Source organism: Nematostella vectensis, chromosome 4, assembly GCF_932526225.1.
Source record: "Nematostella vectensis chromosome 4, jaNemVect1.1, whole genome shotgun sequence".
Lineage (NCBI taxonomy): Eukaryota > Metazoa > Cnidaria > Anthozoa > Actiniaria > Edwardsiidae > Nematostella > Nematostella vectensis.
The window spans coordinates 16,420,544-16,432,787 of NC_064037.1; the positions used below are offsets into that span (position 1 = coordinate 16,420,544).

Genomic DNA, 12,244 nt, shown 5'->3' on the forward strand with positions numbered 1-12,244 from the left:
GGCTGCCCCACCAATTCTTCCAGCTCGCAAACAGCACACTTCCCAGTCATCCCGGACATTATCATAGCGAACATGCAATCACTTCTTCCGAAGCTAGACGAATTATACGCAGCCATCATGCAATTTCCAGCGGGAATTATCTGCTTAACGGAAACCTGGCTGAATGAGTCTCATCCCGATCCATTAATCCACCTACCAGGTTACCTGTGTTTTAGAAATGACAGGACTACAAGTCGGGGCGGTGGAGTCTGTACCTATATCAACTCTCAGTACCCTTGTAGGAGGTTACCAGAATTTGAAGACCTCTCCATTGAATCTTTATGGATTAGTGTTAGACCCTTTCGGCTTCCAAGGAGTGTATCCACGCTGCTTATCGGAGTCATCTACCACCCTCCTTCCAATGGAGAGATAAATCGTCAACTTGTTGACCATATCGACAAGAACTGTGAGTCTTTCCTCTCAAAGCACCCCGATGGCCTTGTAGTTGTCACAGGCGATTTCAATCCAAGCAGCACCGGAATTAAGGCTCAATATGTCACTCACAAGACCGGCCTGACTCAGATAATAAATGTCTTGACCAGAGACACCGGTATACTCGATTGGTGTCTGACCAACAAACCAAAGTACTTTCAGCAACCTTTACAGCTCTCCAAGATGGGTAGTTGCGATCACTACCCAATCCTAATCAAGCCCAACTTGTCAGTTACCAACCCCAAAGCCCACAAGAGCTCTGTCTGGCGACGAAACTTGCGGCGCAGCAACCTGGACGCCTTTGGCCGCTGGATCACTCATTTTTGCTGGAATACCATCTTGAGTCTTCAGACGGCTAGGGAGAAATTTGAGCGGTTCTATACTGTCATCACTGACGCTGTGAACACTTATCTTCCCTTGCAGAGAGTTCAAGTCTGTGCCACAAACAAACCCTGGATTGGGACATCACTTTGTTCCTTGATTGCTCGCAGACAGAAGACTCTTACCACCCTCGGTAAAGACTCTCGCCTGTACAAAGAACTCAGGAATCAAGTGCAAAGAGAGTGTAAAGTATGCAGAGAAAGATACTATTCCAACAAAGTTGCTGCGCTTAAAGAGTCAAATATTTCCCGCTGGTGGCAGGAAGTCAAATGTCTGAGTGGCTCTGTTGTCTCAAATGAGTGGTGGCACCAGCTGATGGATGACTCTACCCCGTCGGTCCAGATTCTTGCTGAAAGATTCAATGAGTTTCTCTTTGGTCTTACGTCTAATTTCGCGCCCATCAGCCAGCAAGTTACCTGCTTGGGGCCAGTCCCCCCTGAACTGCTTATCACCCCTGGAAAGGCGTTTAAAGCCCTAAGTCGCATCAAAGTGAAAAAGTCATCTGGACCTGACCCAGTCCCTAGTGTCATATGGAAGGAATTTGCCCCTGAACTGTCTGATGTCGTCTGCAACCTGTACAATTCCTCATTGATGGAAAGCTTTGTTCCCCAAGAACTGAAGGAGTCGATTGTCCATCCAGTGCCAAAGTGCTCCCCTTCAAAGACTCTGAGTGAGGACCTTAGACCCATTACCCTTACTTCTCAGTTAGCTAAAGTTATGGAGGGATTTGCACTTGATTCGCTATTCGCATGCGTCAAGGATAAGCTTGACCCTAAACAGTTCTCTGTATCAGGGAAGTCTACTGTGCTGGCCCTGGTGTATTTTCTCCATTGCATCCTTGAATCGCTTGAAAGAGGCGAAAATTATGTGCGCATATTTTTTGCCGACTTTTCAAAGGGCTTTGACTTAGTCGACCATAACGTCTTAATGTCTGAGCTCGACCTCCTGGGAGTCAACGAGTATCTCCAAAATTGGATTGCTGCCTTTCTCACAGCCCGACCACAGCGCGTCAAAATCAGTGGCCACACCTCATCGCCTGTGTTCCCTAATGGGGGCATACCACAAGGCACTAAGCTTGCTCCACTATTGTTTGCTATACTTGTAAACAGGCTGGCGAGCACTTGGCCATATCGCATTAAGTATGTTGATGACACCACCATCTTTGAAGTGATTCCCAGGTGCTCGCCAAGTTATCTGCCATTTATTGCTAATGATATTTGCAATTTTGCTACGGAGCGTGGGATGAGGCTCAACCCCAAAAAGTGTCGGGAATTAGTCATTAATTTCCTGCAGTACCAGCCCTCGCCAGTTAATGCCCTGCAACTCATGGGCTCCGTGATTAAAAGGGTTGAAAGCTACAAAATCCTCGGCGTCCACATTAACTCAGATCTATCGTGGAATAAGCACGTAGACTATGTAGTTAAGAAGGCAAACAAAAGGCTCTACGCTCTCCGGCTCCTTAAGAAATCTGGAGTACCGGTCCAGGATCTTATTGCCATCTATTGTGTACTCATTAGATCTGTTGTGGAGTACGCAGGTCCAGTATGGGCTAACATAACAGGGTTCCTTGTCGACATTGTTGAGGGCATCCAAAAGAGGGCCCTCCGTATCGTTTTACCCCATCTACGATACAAGGAGGCCTTGGAAACCAGCGGGCTCCAAAGTCTTGCTGACCGCAGGCGCGAGCTTTGTATCAGTCTCATGACCTCCGCTAAGGAGCTAGAACCCCTTCGATCTGTAATTACTGGAGGCGTAATTAATAATGTGCATGGATACTCACTAAGATCCGGCAGTATGAATACCTACAAACATATTTCTGTAACTAAACGCTTTGGTGACTTTGTTACTTATCGATTTCTGTAATAGTATAACGCTATATGTGCTGGCCCTTTGCCTTAATTCAGTCTGTAATACTGCCATGGCAATTGAATAAAACCCCTATCTATCTATCTATCTATCTATCTATCTATCTATCTATCTATCTATCTATCTATCTATCTATCTATCTATCTATCTATCTATCTATCTATCTATCTATCTATCTATCTATCTATCTATCTATCTATCTATCTATCTATCTATCTATCTATCTATCTATCTATCTATCTATCTATCTATCTATCTATCTATCTATCTATCTATCTATCTATCTATCTATCTATCTATCTATCTATCTATCTATCTATCTATCTATCTATCTATCTATCTATCTATCTATCTATCTATCTATATACTACAATATAACACTCACTCTCTCATAACGATATATTATCACCCACATTTACACCATAACCTCACAAATTTTAAATCGACCTCCGCACCACTACCATTTTAACACACACAGACCCATCACGCTAAATTATAAGCCTTATCTACTCCACATCTCTCTCACCACCACTCTTACATATACCCCGTACCATTTTTTCCCCTACCAACACAGCCATTAGCCATCCCCATACCACACCATATTATTTTTTTTTCTTTTTCACCTACCCACCACACACTACCACAGCCTATTCTATAGTCCCACTTTATCTTTTCACCACCCTCCACCACTTACTAGTCTAACCTATCCACCTTTTCACCGTAATTACATTACTACCATCTCTACTCTACATTACCTTACTAGCCATCCTTCACCATCACCCTCAAACATCACCATACCATATGATCACACCCACCTCACTACCACACCACTTTAGGCCCCTACGTCTTGGTACGAATACCCGATCCAAACCAAAAAGAGTGTTGACTGGCCTCGTGAATTTTTCCCTGGATCTCCCAGAATGCTTTTCAGTCCGTAAAGGCATCTTCGTGGTTTTACAAGCCTTCAAGGAGTGGACATTGTGTTTTGAGGCCATGGAAATGAGGATCAGAATAAAGGTATCTATTTGTGTCTTGAGCTGTTTTTGCTGATCTCTCTCCCTTGTGTGGTATTTTGAGCGTTTTATTGAGAGGGGTCATTCTGCTTTTCTCTCCTTGTTCGATTTGAGATTTGTCAAAGAACCTGTGCTATTATTTGGCTTAAGAGTAGTTGCCAACACCTTGGTTGGATGCATATCTGCAAGACCATTTATCCCTTAGACTGATGCCTGAGTATCGTCATCTTGTTGTGTTTAGTTTGCATTTATGAATTTTTTGGGTTGTGGGTACTTCCCAAAGCCGGTACAGGCCGGTTGAGGGGTCAATGTGTTAATTCAAATTTCTGGATAGTGACAAAAATGACGCGAAAATGCCAATCTTTCCACATTCCCTTGTTTGTCCATTACTGCAATTCCTTGGGGTTCATTTCGGGGACTCTTGGGGATCGTTTCGGGTCCCGGGATCAGTTGGGGTACTTTTGGGGATCGTTTCGGGTCCTGGGATCGTTTCGGGTCCTGGGATCATTTCGGGTCCTGTACAGTTCTCCTTTCGGACGCGAGAGGAAGTGGGCACCCTGTGGAATTCTACTTCTAAGTGACCGAGGAACGAGAGCCTCGATTCAAAATGGAGTCCGCCATCGACAAATTAGAAGCTCTGGTAAATTATTTGCACTTTTTAAAAGTATCTTCTTGTATTGCATTTCTGATAAAAGAGGTTGTTTCGTGTAGTATTTCCGTTTAAAAATGACCCGATTTTCTTTGTAACCTTAAAATAGGTTTAGTTTTATTTTGGCGCCAAAATATAAATTTTGTTTACACGAAACGAATTTCTTCCGGTATGTTGTAATGTCGTATCGTTTCGTTGTATCTTATGTCTGATGGTTAAATCTTTACTCTTATGCAGCTCCAGAAAACAGACTCAGACTTGAACGTGATTTCTCTGCGACTAGATACAGAATTTTCTCAACAATTTGCTAAAATTGGAGAAAAGAATGTGAGTAAGAATGTTTTAGGTTTTTCTGTTTTTATTTTTATAGTGGTTTTGCTCAGTTCTCAGATAGTGAAGAAAATATTTGTTCCCTTTTTTAAATGGCATTACAGTTAAATCCTGTGAAGCTGCTGGAAAGAATCAACAAAGCCAAACATGACTTCAAACTGTTGCAAACAGAGATGATGGAAATATCAAAGAGACAGAAAGTAAGAAGATCAATTTCAAATCTTCCGTCATCACAATACAGTCAAATGTGTTAATGCGATGTCAGAACCATGCATTAATTATATTAAATGGATAGTCATATATTTCATTTATATTTTACTGAATTTGGAATAAATATTTTGTGATCCATGGGTTTTTTGGTTGTAAAACTGCCATTTGACAATCACCATTTTCACTGACGTTTATTAAAATAGCTGTTTACAAATATGATAGATTGCTGAAAGCGTAAAGGGGGGTAAAGTCCCCAATCCCTATTGTATTGTATCACCCCCTTTGGCAGCTAATGCTTCCTGCATAAGATTTCAACTCTCATTTGGTAATCAATTTTTCTTCTTTTGTTCACTGAAATGGTTTTTGGTCCAACTTTAAATAAGTTATTGATCATTGACCATCAATATTAGAGAATTAATATAAAACAGAGCTTGAAATAGGGCCACCGTGATCAGCATGCTTAACTGAACTAAAAAAGTAATCAATAACTGAATTTCAATTCAAGTTTCTGTACTAAAAGCTTAATTATCAGACTTTGTATTAATTCTAATCACTATTTTGACTTGTCTGATATTTAGGATGTACAGGCAGAACTGACAAACAACCTGGTTCCAATGCAACAAATGATACAAGCACTTCAAATACAAACAGGACTAGAGGTCAGAATATTTTTTGTTTTTTCTGTAGTCAGGGGTTTCATTTAGGCCCTGAGGCTGGCAGAACCGCCAGCTGTTTTCAGAGTGTTAGCTACTTTAAAAAAAAGTTGATTACCATATTTACTCGAATAAGATCCTAAGCGCTTATTAAATTTTTCGACTCTCAGACAGGGTGCTTATTCGAGGAAGATGCTTATTTAAAAGGGCAAATTTTGAACAAAAGGCCGAAGTGTTTTTATTAATTTAATATCTGTTTTATACTGCATCAGTTTCTTTTCTCTATATCATTATTATAGCTTCATGTTATTACAGCTTCACGTTGTCATCCATTAAATATTTGTCTATTTCTTGCCCAAAGTCTATGAGCTCCTGCTTTTTAAGAACTAAATTATGACAGTCATTTTACTCAGTTACATAAAACCTGGGGAGGGGAGGGAGCGCTTATGCGGGGGAGGCACTTATTAATAGTTTTGGTTCAAAGGGGGCACTCATTCGAGGGAGACGCTTATTCAAGTAAATATGATAATGTCTTATTTGAACTAATAACTGCCACCCTGGTAGTATTGGCATATAGCTGACCTTGAAGTGGTTGTCAACCTAAATGAGATCTCCAATTATTTAAATTACTCATAACTCATATTTGTGCACTCTGCAAAGAAATAGGCTTGATTTCCAGCTCGTTTCTGCGAGCCCGCAATAGGTGTTCCTGGTAGTGGGGCTGATAAGGCCTAGCAATGGCTGGAAAAAAAGCCTAGCACAGAAGATGATGAAAATTTGAATATGTTTCAAAGGTCTACTGTTACAAACTAGTTTTACAAACTGTGCACACATGATTTCACACACAGAAAGTGAATATATGAGTGGAAGATTGGAAATGTCTTTCCAATAAAACACAACCTTTTCAAGATCAGTAAATATGTAAAAATTTTACCATTCTCTTTTGTTATGAGACCTGAGGGGACTATCACATAAAGCTTTCCATTCAATTTATTGATACCATAGGTTGCTGAGAGAACAGAAGAGGAAGCATTTTTAAGGAATATTGCACCATCTACAGGTAAGGATCAATCACAACAAAATTGTTCAATTTATGTCAAAATTATATTATATCTCAAACATAATGGCACATAGCTGGGCCGCTATTGAAACTTGATAGCATATATCATTGAATTTTTATCCATGATTTTGAGAATTTGGATATCTTCTACGGATACGATGACCATGAAAGTCAGTAAAAGGATCGCTTCCTTTACAAAAAAAAACAATTGGGTTATTGAGAAACTGTCATTGGTATGAAAGTCTTTAGGCAACCAACTTAGTCAACGGATTTTATTGATTATTTGTGATAATTGCCAAGTGGACAGTTGCCTAATGACTTGGTTACCTAGCAACGAGATACTAATTGTAACAGGATGAGGGCATGGCGGTCGCGCAGAAACGAAAAAGATCCAAGGATTCTCTTTTGGTAAATTTATTGAGATCACTGACTTCAGCACACACACTTAACGTACAATAAACGGGAACAAGAATAGAGTCTACCTTGAGCAGTCGTTCTTTAGTCTTCTCCAACGAATCCAAGTTGAAACCCTTCTAATGTGTAGTTACACAAACACAACTGAAAAACTAGCTGAATGCTACCCCTATTTGTACGACACGATCATGCATGGGAAACATTCTTTAGATTCTACAACTTGTTATCAAAATACGCCTTTTCCTTATTATAATGGACGGCAAGGATGTCCTGTACTTGTATCGCTTATCTCTAGTGATAATCATATCAAAAATCAAAGGTAATTTACCGAAAAGAAGTTGATCAAATACTGTGCCCACTAATCATGTTATCGCAGGCGAGTGTAGCTTGCGAACATCCGTTTGACAACATGGAACTACATTCCTAAACATTTAGTAAGTGGTACCTAAAAAACCACAAGATGATTGCAACAAAATCTAGAGAATATAGAGTGAAATATAGAATAAAATGTCTAGTGACCCTGTCACGTAATGTGCTGCCTTCACAGAATTTTTTTTTAATATGATTTTGCAGCGCTTTCTCAGAATGCTGAAAGTTATCAAAAAGATGATGAAAAGGAGAACAATAGGATTCTTGAAAACACTGGTGAGTATGAATTTTCTAGCAAGTGTCAATCAACGGTGTAGGGAGTTTGAAAGTGAATCAGTCTCAATACTATCCATTTAGATAGTTAGTCACTCCTTTAGATAGTAGGAGCTTTGTGAGGGTGGTAGTAACTTTCCCTGGAGCTCTGATAGTACAGAGAAAAACCTGAATTATATGATACTTAATTAATAATATCTTTGATTTTACACAAATCCTTCTTACTCTAGCAACAGTGAAAGTACAGCAAATGACCTTGATCCTCAGGTTAATGGTATTTTTTAGAGTCCCATTAGTAAATTCTCCTTTTGACTGAGATCCTTTTAAAATGTGATCCATGTATCTTTTGCAGAAAACCTAGAAATAAAGAGAAATCTGAAGGAGTTCATTCCCGTCACTGAGGCAGAATTCAATTCTGTATCAGAACTTATTCGGGGGAGAGTAAAGCTTGATGCTGTGAACAAGGTTAGCGCTAAGCTTATGACTTGCCCCAGTTAGGGTGTGTTCATTAAAGACACCGGGGGGGGGGGGGGGGGTGGGGTGGGGAGGGAAGATTTTTACTCAGGACACCTTAAAATTTCAAAGCCCCCCTTTCATTGTAAACATAGCGGTGTGTAATGGTGCAGGGTTGGGAATGTTTTTCAACCCCCCTTCAAAAGTCACATGGCCCGCCCCTGGGACGCCAGTGAAGGAGTTTACATTTGTATATATTTGTATTTGCTAATAATACTTTTCTGTATAAAAAGGGATAATGTCCAACGTATTAAACCTTTCTTATATTGTTTTGTGGATTTGCATGCTCCACCACTGTTTAGAAGTTTATTTCCATTTGTTCCTGTTAATTAACTGATAGAGTGATTTTCAAAAACCAGTGAAATACTTTTTAGTTTATTTAGTACTAATACACTGTAATGTCTCTTTTGTTCTAGCTTGACAGTTACATTTTAACAATTACATTTTGTTGCACGTGATAGAAAACAACTTTATATTATCGGTAAATCCAATTGTAATATACTGAAAGCTGGAAGTATCTATATTATGGTTTATAAAGACTTGGCTTGGCCTAATATTTAATTTTTTTGTGCTACAAACTAGATCATATCAGTAAAATATTAAAAGCTGAAAAGTATGGCTCCTAAAAAATTCAGAGCCCCCCTTTAGAGGACCTTTTATTTCCGAAGCCCCCCTTTTGGTAGTTAAATTATTTTTGAGCCCTCCCTCAATATCTTCCTTCCCCCCTCGGAATATTTAATGAACACATCCTTACAGAGGGCTTAGGGAAGAGCAAGCAGGGGGTGAGCATGTGCTATTTCACCTGTTACCATCAAAGCAAGAGAAACATATAGGTGGCCATACCCATCAAGTTTCCCTTAACCATTTGTTCTACCATACTACTACTTCACTTCTTAAAACTATGATAGCCGCCAGTATTATCTGACTTTAAATTGATGGTTTGAATGACAGGTTCATGAGACTCTGTTTGAACATTTCAAAAAGAACAAGAAAAGGTTGGTGTTGCCAATGATAAATATGTTTTGAAAAATTATCATAATGTATATTTAGTGGAAAGGATTGTTATTGTTTGCTTAATTTCTGCAGCAGCTCTCCACTTATGCCTCAAGATATGTTTCGAATGGGATTAAAAGTCACTGGTACAACAGGAGAAGCTAAGTTAAAGGTGAGGAAAAGAGATCACACTATACTGTGTCTTTATAAGGATGTTGTGAAGCAGTCACTAATAAATATTTTTGTCCCAACAGGTTTTGAGAGCACTGAAAATTATATCAATCTCAAACAAAGGAGCAGTCAAGTGGCAATCATGACACTAGGATATTATAGCCGGTATAGAGAAATTGTGTATGTATGGCCATACAGTAACAGACTGCAACAGTAGGCCTAAATGTTGCAGCAGTTAATTTCAGTAAAAAATGCTCCACATCCACATAAACAATTTTCAAGAATATTTGAAATATGTTGAGAACATTTTTTTATTCAAGTATCACAAATACAAAAAGAAATACAAATGTTGTAGTTATTAGAGATTGAAATAATTAAAATTTGTTTGTTAATACTCTTAAATGTGCATTTATTTATTTGGTTTCATCCTTTGGCCACCAGTCTGGTACGTAAGGTCTCATCTCAGTATACTGTCCGTCTTTGGCCTCCACTAAGAGTTTACCAGCCTTCAAGTTTGCAAGCCTAATCATTCCCAGTCCATACTGTCCATGCACGATGCATACTTTCCCTGATGCTTTGCCTGCTTCTGTCTTGATAGCAGCTCCACTGCTGATATTATTAGAAGCTATGGTAAATGGCATAATTCGTTTTCTGATCACTCCTGTGTGGTGTGTCCTAGCTGTCAGCTCCTGTCCAATATAGCATCCCTTATGGAAAGACACTGCAAGTGTAGGAGAATTATAGAAACAACATTAGCTTTTATGAAGTAAGGAATAGACTATTTTATATATATAATAAAGAGGTAACATATTTCTTTTTTCAACATTGGGTTGCTTGATCGTTTTCTTTAGAATCTTTTTGTGGCATTAAGCCAAGGTTTGCTTGTTCAAATTTATTGCCTAAAGGCTCATCTATGAAAAAGAAAAACTAAAGAAATAAAGCAGTCTATATCCTTTTGCTGCCAATGTGGTACAAACTAGAGGGGGAAGCAAATTCAAAATACCTCACCACAATTGTTTAACAAGAGCTCCACACCTTTATTTCTAAAGGACGAGGCCTTAAATACAATGGAACCAGGTGGCAAAGTATTCTAAAGTTTGCAGTAGCTGAGAGGGATTTCTCTTGGACTTTCAATTTTAAAGTTTAATAAAAAGGTGTTTCTACTTGCACGGCTTCCGGTAAAGGAGGAAAAAAAAACTAGCTGCACGGCTGTCTCCAGTTTTCTCGATTTTTAGCCTAAATAACAAGTTTCTGGCTTTAAAACACTTCCACGATTATTTAGAACAGCCAAGCGACGATTTTTAGCCTGAAAAGCTATGCAACAAGCGGCCCGCAAATGCTCGGCAAAGAATGAACGAAGCGTGGAGTTCAACATTTCATGCATCGTTCATTATGTGCCGAGAGCTCGCATGCTGCCTTTTGCACATTTTTTCAAGCTCGAAGCCATCGTTTGACGGTTCTAAATAATGGTGGGAGGTTTTTAAAGTAAAAATAAGGGGAAGGGAATCTACTTTTTTTCTCCTTGCCGGGCATTTGCGGGTCACTCAATGCACAGCTTTTCAAGCCAAAAAACATCTCTTGGCTGTTCTTAATAATCGTAGGAGTGTTTCAAAGCCAGAAACTTGTTATTTAGGCTAAAAATTGAGAAAATGGGAGACAGCCGTTCAGCTAGTTTCTTTCCTCCTTCACCGGAAGCCGTGCAAGTTGACAGCGTTAAAAAACACTTGATCTCTCTATTCTTACCTCCATTTAGAAAATCGAGATTATACTCCAGTGGCATTGCATTTGCTATTGGTATCTCCTCTTCACCCTCACACACACCGAGTCTCGCCCTGTGCTCTTCATATGCACCCCTTGGGGCGTGGCCTGCACCCTCTATGCATGCCGAGGGGTCTGTATCACTAGGTAGTATTAGACGATGACCAAGCTTTTTAACCCTCGGGTCTGGTACAATGCTAAAGTCCTTCCAATCTTCTTCAGGCTTTAAATCTACTATTTCCTCTGAAAAGACAGTCCATGGGACCAAGCCTTCAGCGTGGGAAATGTCCGCCTTGGAGCGCAACTTGAAAAACTTCAAATGCTTTGTCAGGGCTGCTGAAATGCTCCTATCACATTCGATAAAGAATGATGGTGTTTCGGAGTGTGTTTTTTCTTTGGATAATATAGCGTCGTACAGTACACGGCCTTGTGCGTTTAAGAACATAGTGTACATCGATCTAATAGTAGAATCTCCGTGAAATAGTTCGATGTTGTTGGTTACAAGTCCTTGTAGAAATTTAACAGAATCGGGCCCAGAGACTCTTAGAATGCATCTCTTATCCAGCTGTGAATATCGTAAGTTGCTATTAGCTCTGTTACTTGCGAAGTTTCTGATATATGAGTACAAGAAACAATGACCACGGCGAAATCGACATAACGTGACGGCCATCTTGAAAACAAGGTCTAGGTCCCAGTCTCTAGATTGTATTATTACACAGGAAACCGAATTGTCTAGTCAAGTACCGTAAATGATCTAATAAACGTCTGGGACGTTTATTAAAGGTCCTGTAAACACCGCGTGAGTCATTTTTGGGATATAATAGAAAATCTGGCGTAGAGTACGAATATCGAGGTCTTTTTGCCCGTTTCGGCCTTAAAGTTGAGTTGAATTTTACTTCCGGTTGAATATACGGCGGAAGTAAATTTACCCTAAAGGTTTTAACATTAATTTTGTGGTGTTTGCCCTTAAATAAAACTATCTTTATAGATTTCAACGGCTACGAAAAATATATCATCGAAAAAATTGATCTCTTCGACATATCACTGCAAAAAATCTTGGATTCAAATGTTCTCAAACTTAGTTTGTTTTGATCATAAGTTTATGTTACTTTTTCACGTT

General features: G+C 39.4%; 2 protein-coding genes across 2 annotated transcripts; one reads left to right on the forward strand and one right to left on the reverse strand.

The window, feature by feature from the left end:
• Positions 1-4,213: 4,213 nt before the first annotated feature.
• Positions 4,214-9,768, forward strand: LOC116619151 (spindle and kinetochore-associated protein 2). The gene is made up of 10 exons (XM_032383581.2): positions 4,214-4,371; positions 4,618-4,707; positions 4,815-4,910; positions 5,499-5,579; positions 6,579-6,633; positions 7,621-7,692; positions 8,042-8,154; positions 9,154-9,197; positions 9,292-9,367; positions 9,450-9,768. Exons 1-10 carry the CDS (start codon positions 4,339-4,341, stop codon positions 9,510-9,512), a joined length of 723 nt encoding a protein of 240 aa, XP_032239472.2. The 5' UTR covers positions 4,214-4,338; the 3' UTR covers positions 9,513-9,768.
• On the reverse strand, positions 9,660-11,822 carry LOC5513928 (putative transferase CAF17 homolog, mitochondrial). The gene is made up of 2 exons (XM_001634104.3): positions 11,110-11,822; positions 9,660-10,087 (listed from the first exon to the last, which is right to left on the reverse strand). The coding sequence occupies exons 1-2, from the start codon at positions 11,792-11,794 to the stop codon at positions 9,780-9,782; spliced, it is 993 nt and encodes a 330-aa protein (XP_001634154.2). The 5' UTR covers positions 11,795-11,822; the 3' UTR covers positions 9,660-9,779.
• Between the last annotated feature and the right edge of the window lie 422 nt (positions 11,823-12,244).

What these genes read in the sequence shown, in the direction of transcription:
- LOC5513928 (XM_001634104.3), bottom strand. Translation starts at nt 11,794, where the DNA reads ATGGCCGTCACGTTATGTCGATTTCGCCGTGGTCATTGTTTCTTGTAC. An exon ending in TCTCGATTTTCTAAATGGAG is followed by an intron (nt 10,088 to 11,109) that starts GTAAGAATAGAG and finishes CTACACTTGCAG; the next exon opens with TGTCTTTCCATAAGGGATGC.
- LOC116619151 (XM_032383581.2), top strand. Translation starts at nt 4,339, where the DNA reads ATGGAGTCCGCCATCGACAAATTAGAAGCTCTG. An exon ending in TCGACAAATTAGAAGCTCTG is followed by an intron (nt 4,372 to 4,617) that starts GTAAATTATTTG and finishes ACTCTTATGCAG; the next exon opens with CTCCAGAAAACAGACTCAGA. An exon ending in TAGGATTCTTGAAAACACTG is followed by an intron (nt 7,693 to 8,041) that starts GTGAGTATGAAT and finishes TATCTTTTGCAG; the next exon opens with AAAACCTAGAAATAAAGAGA.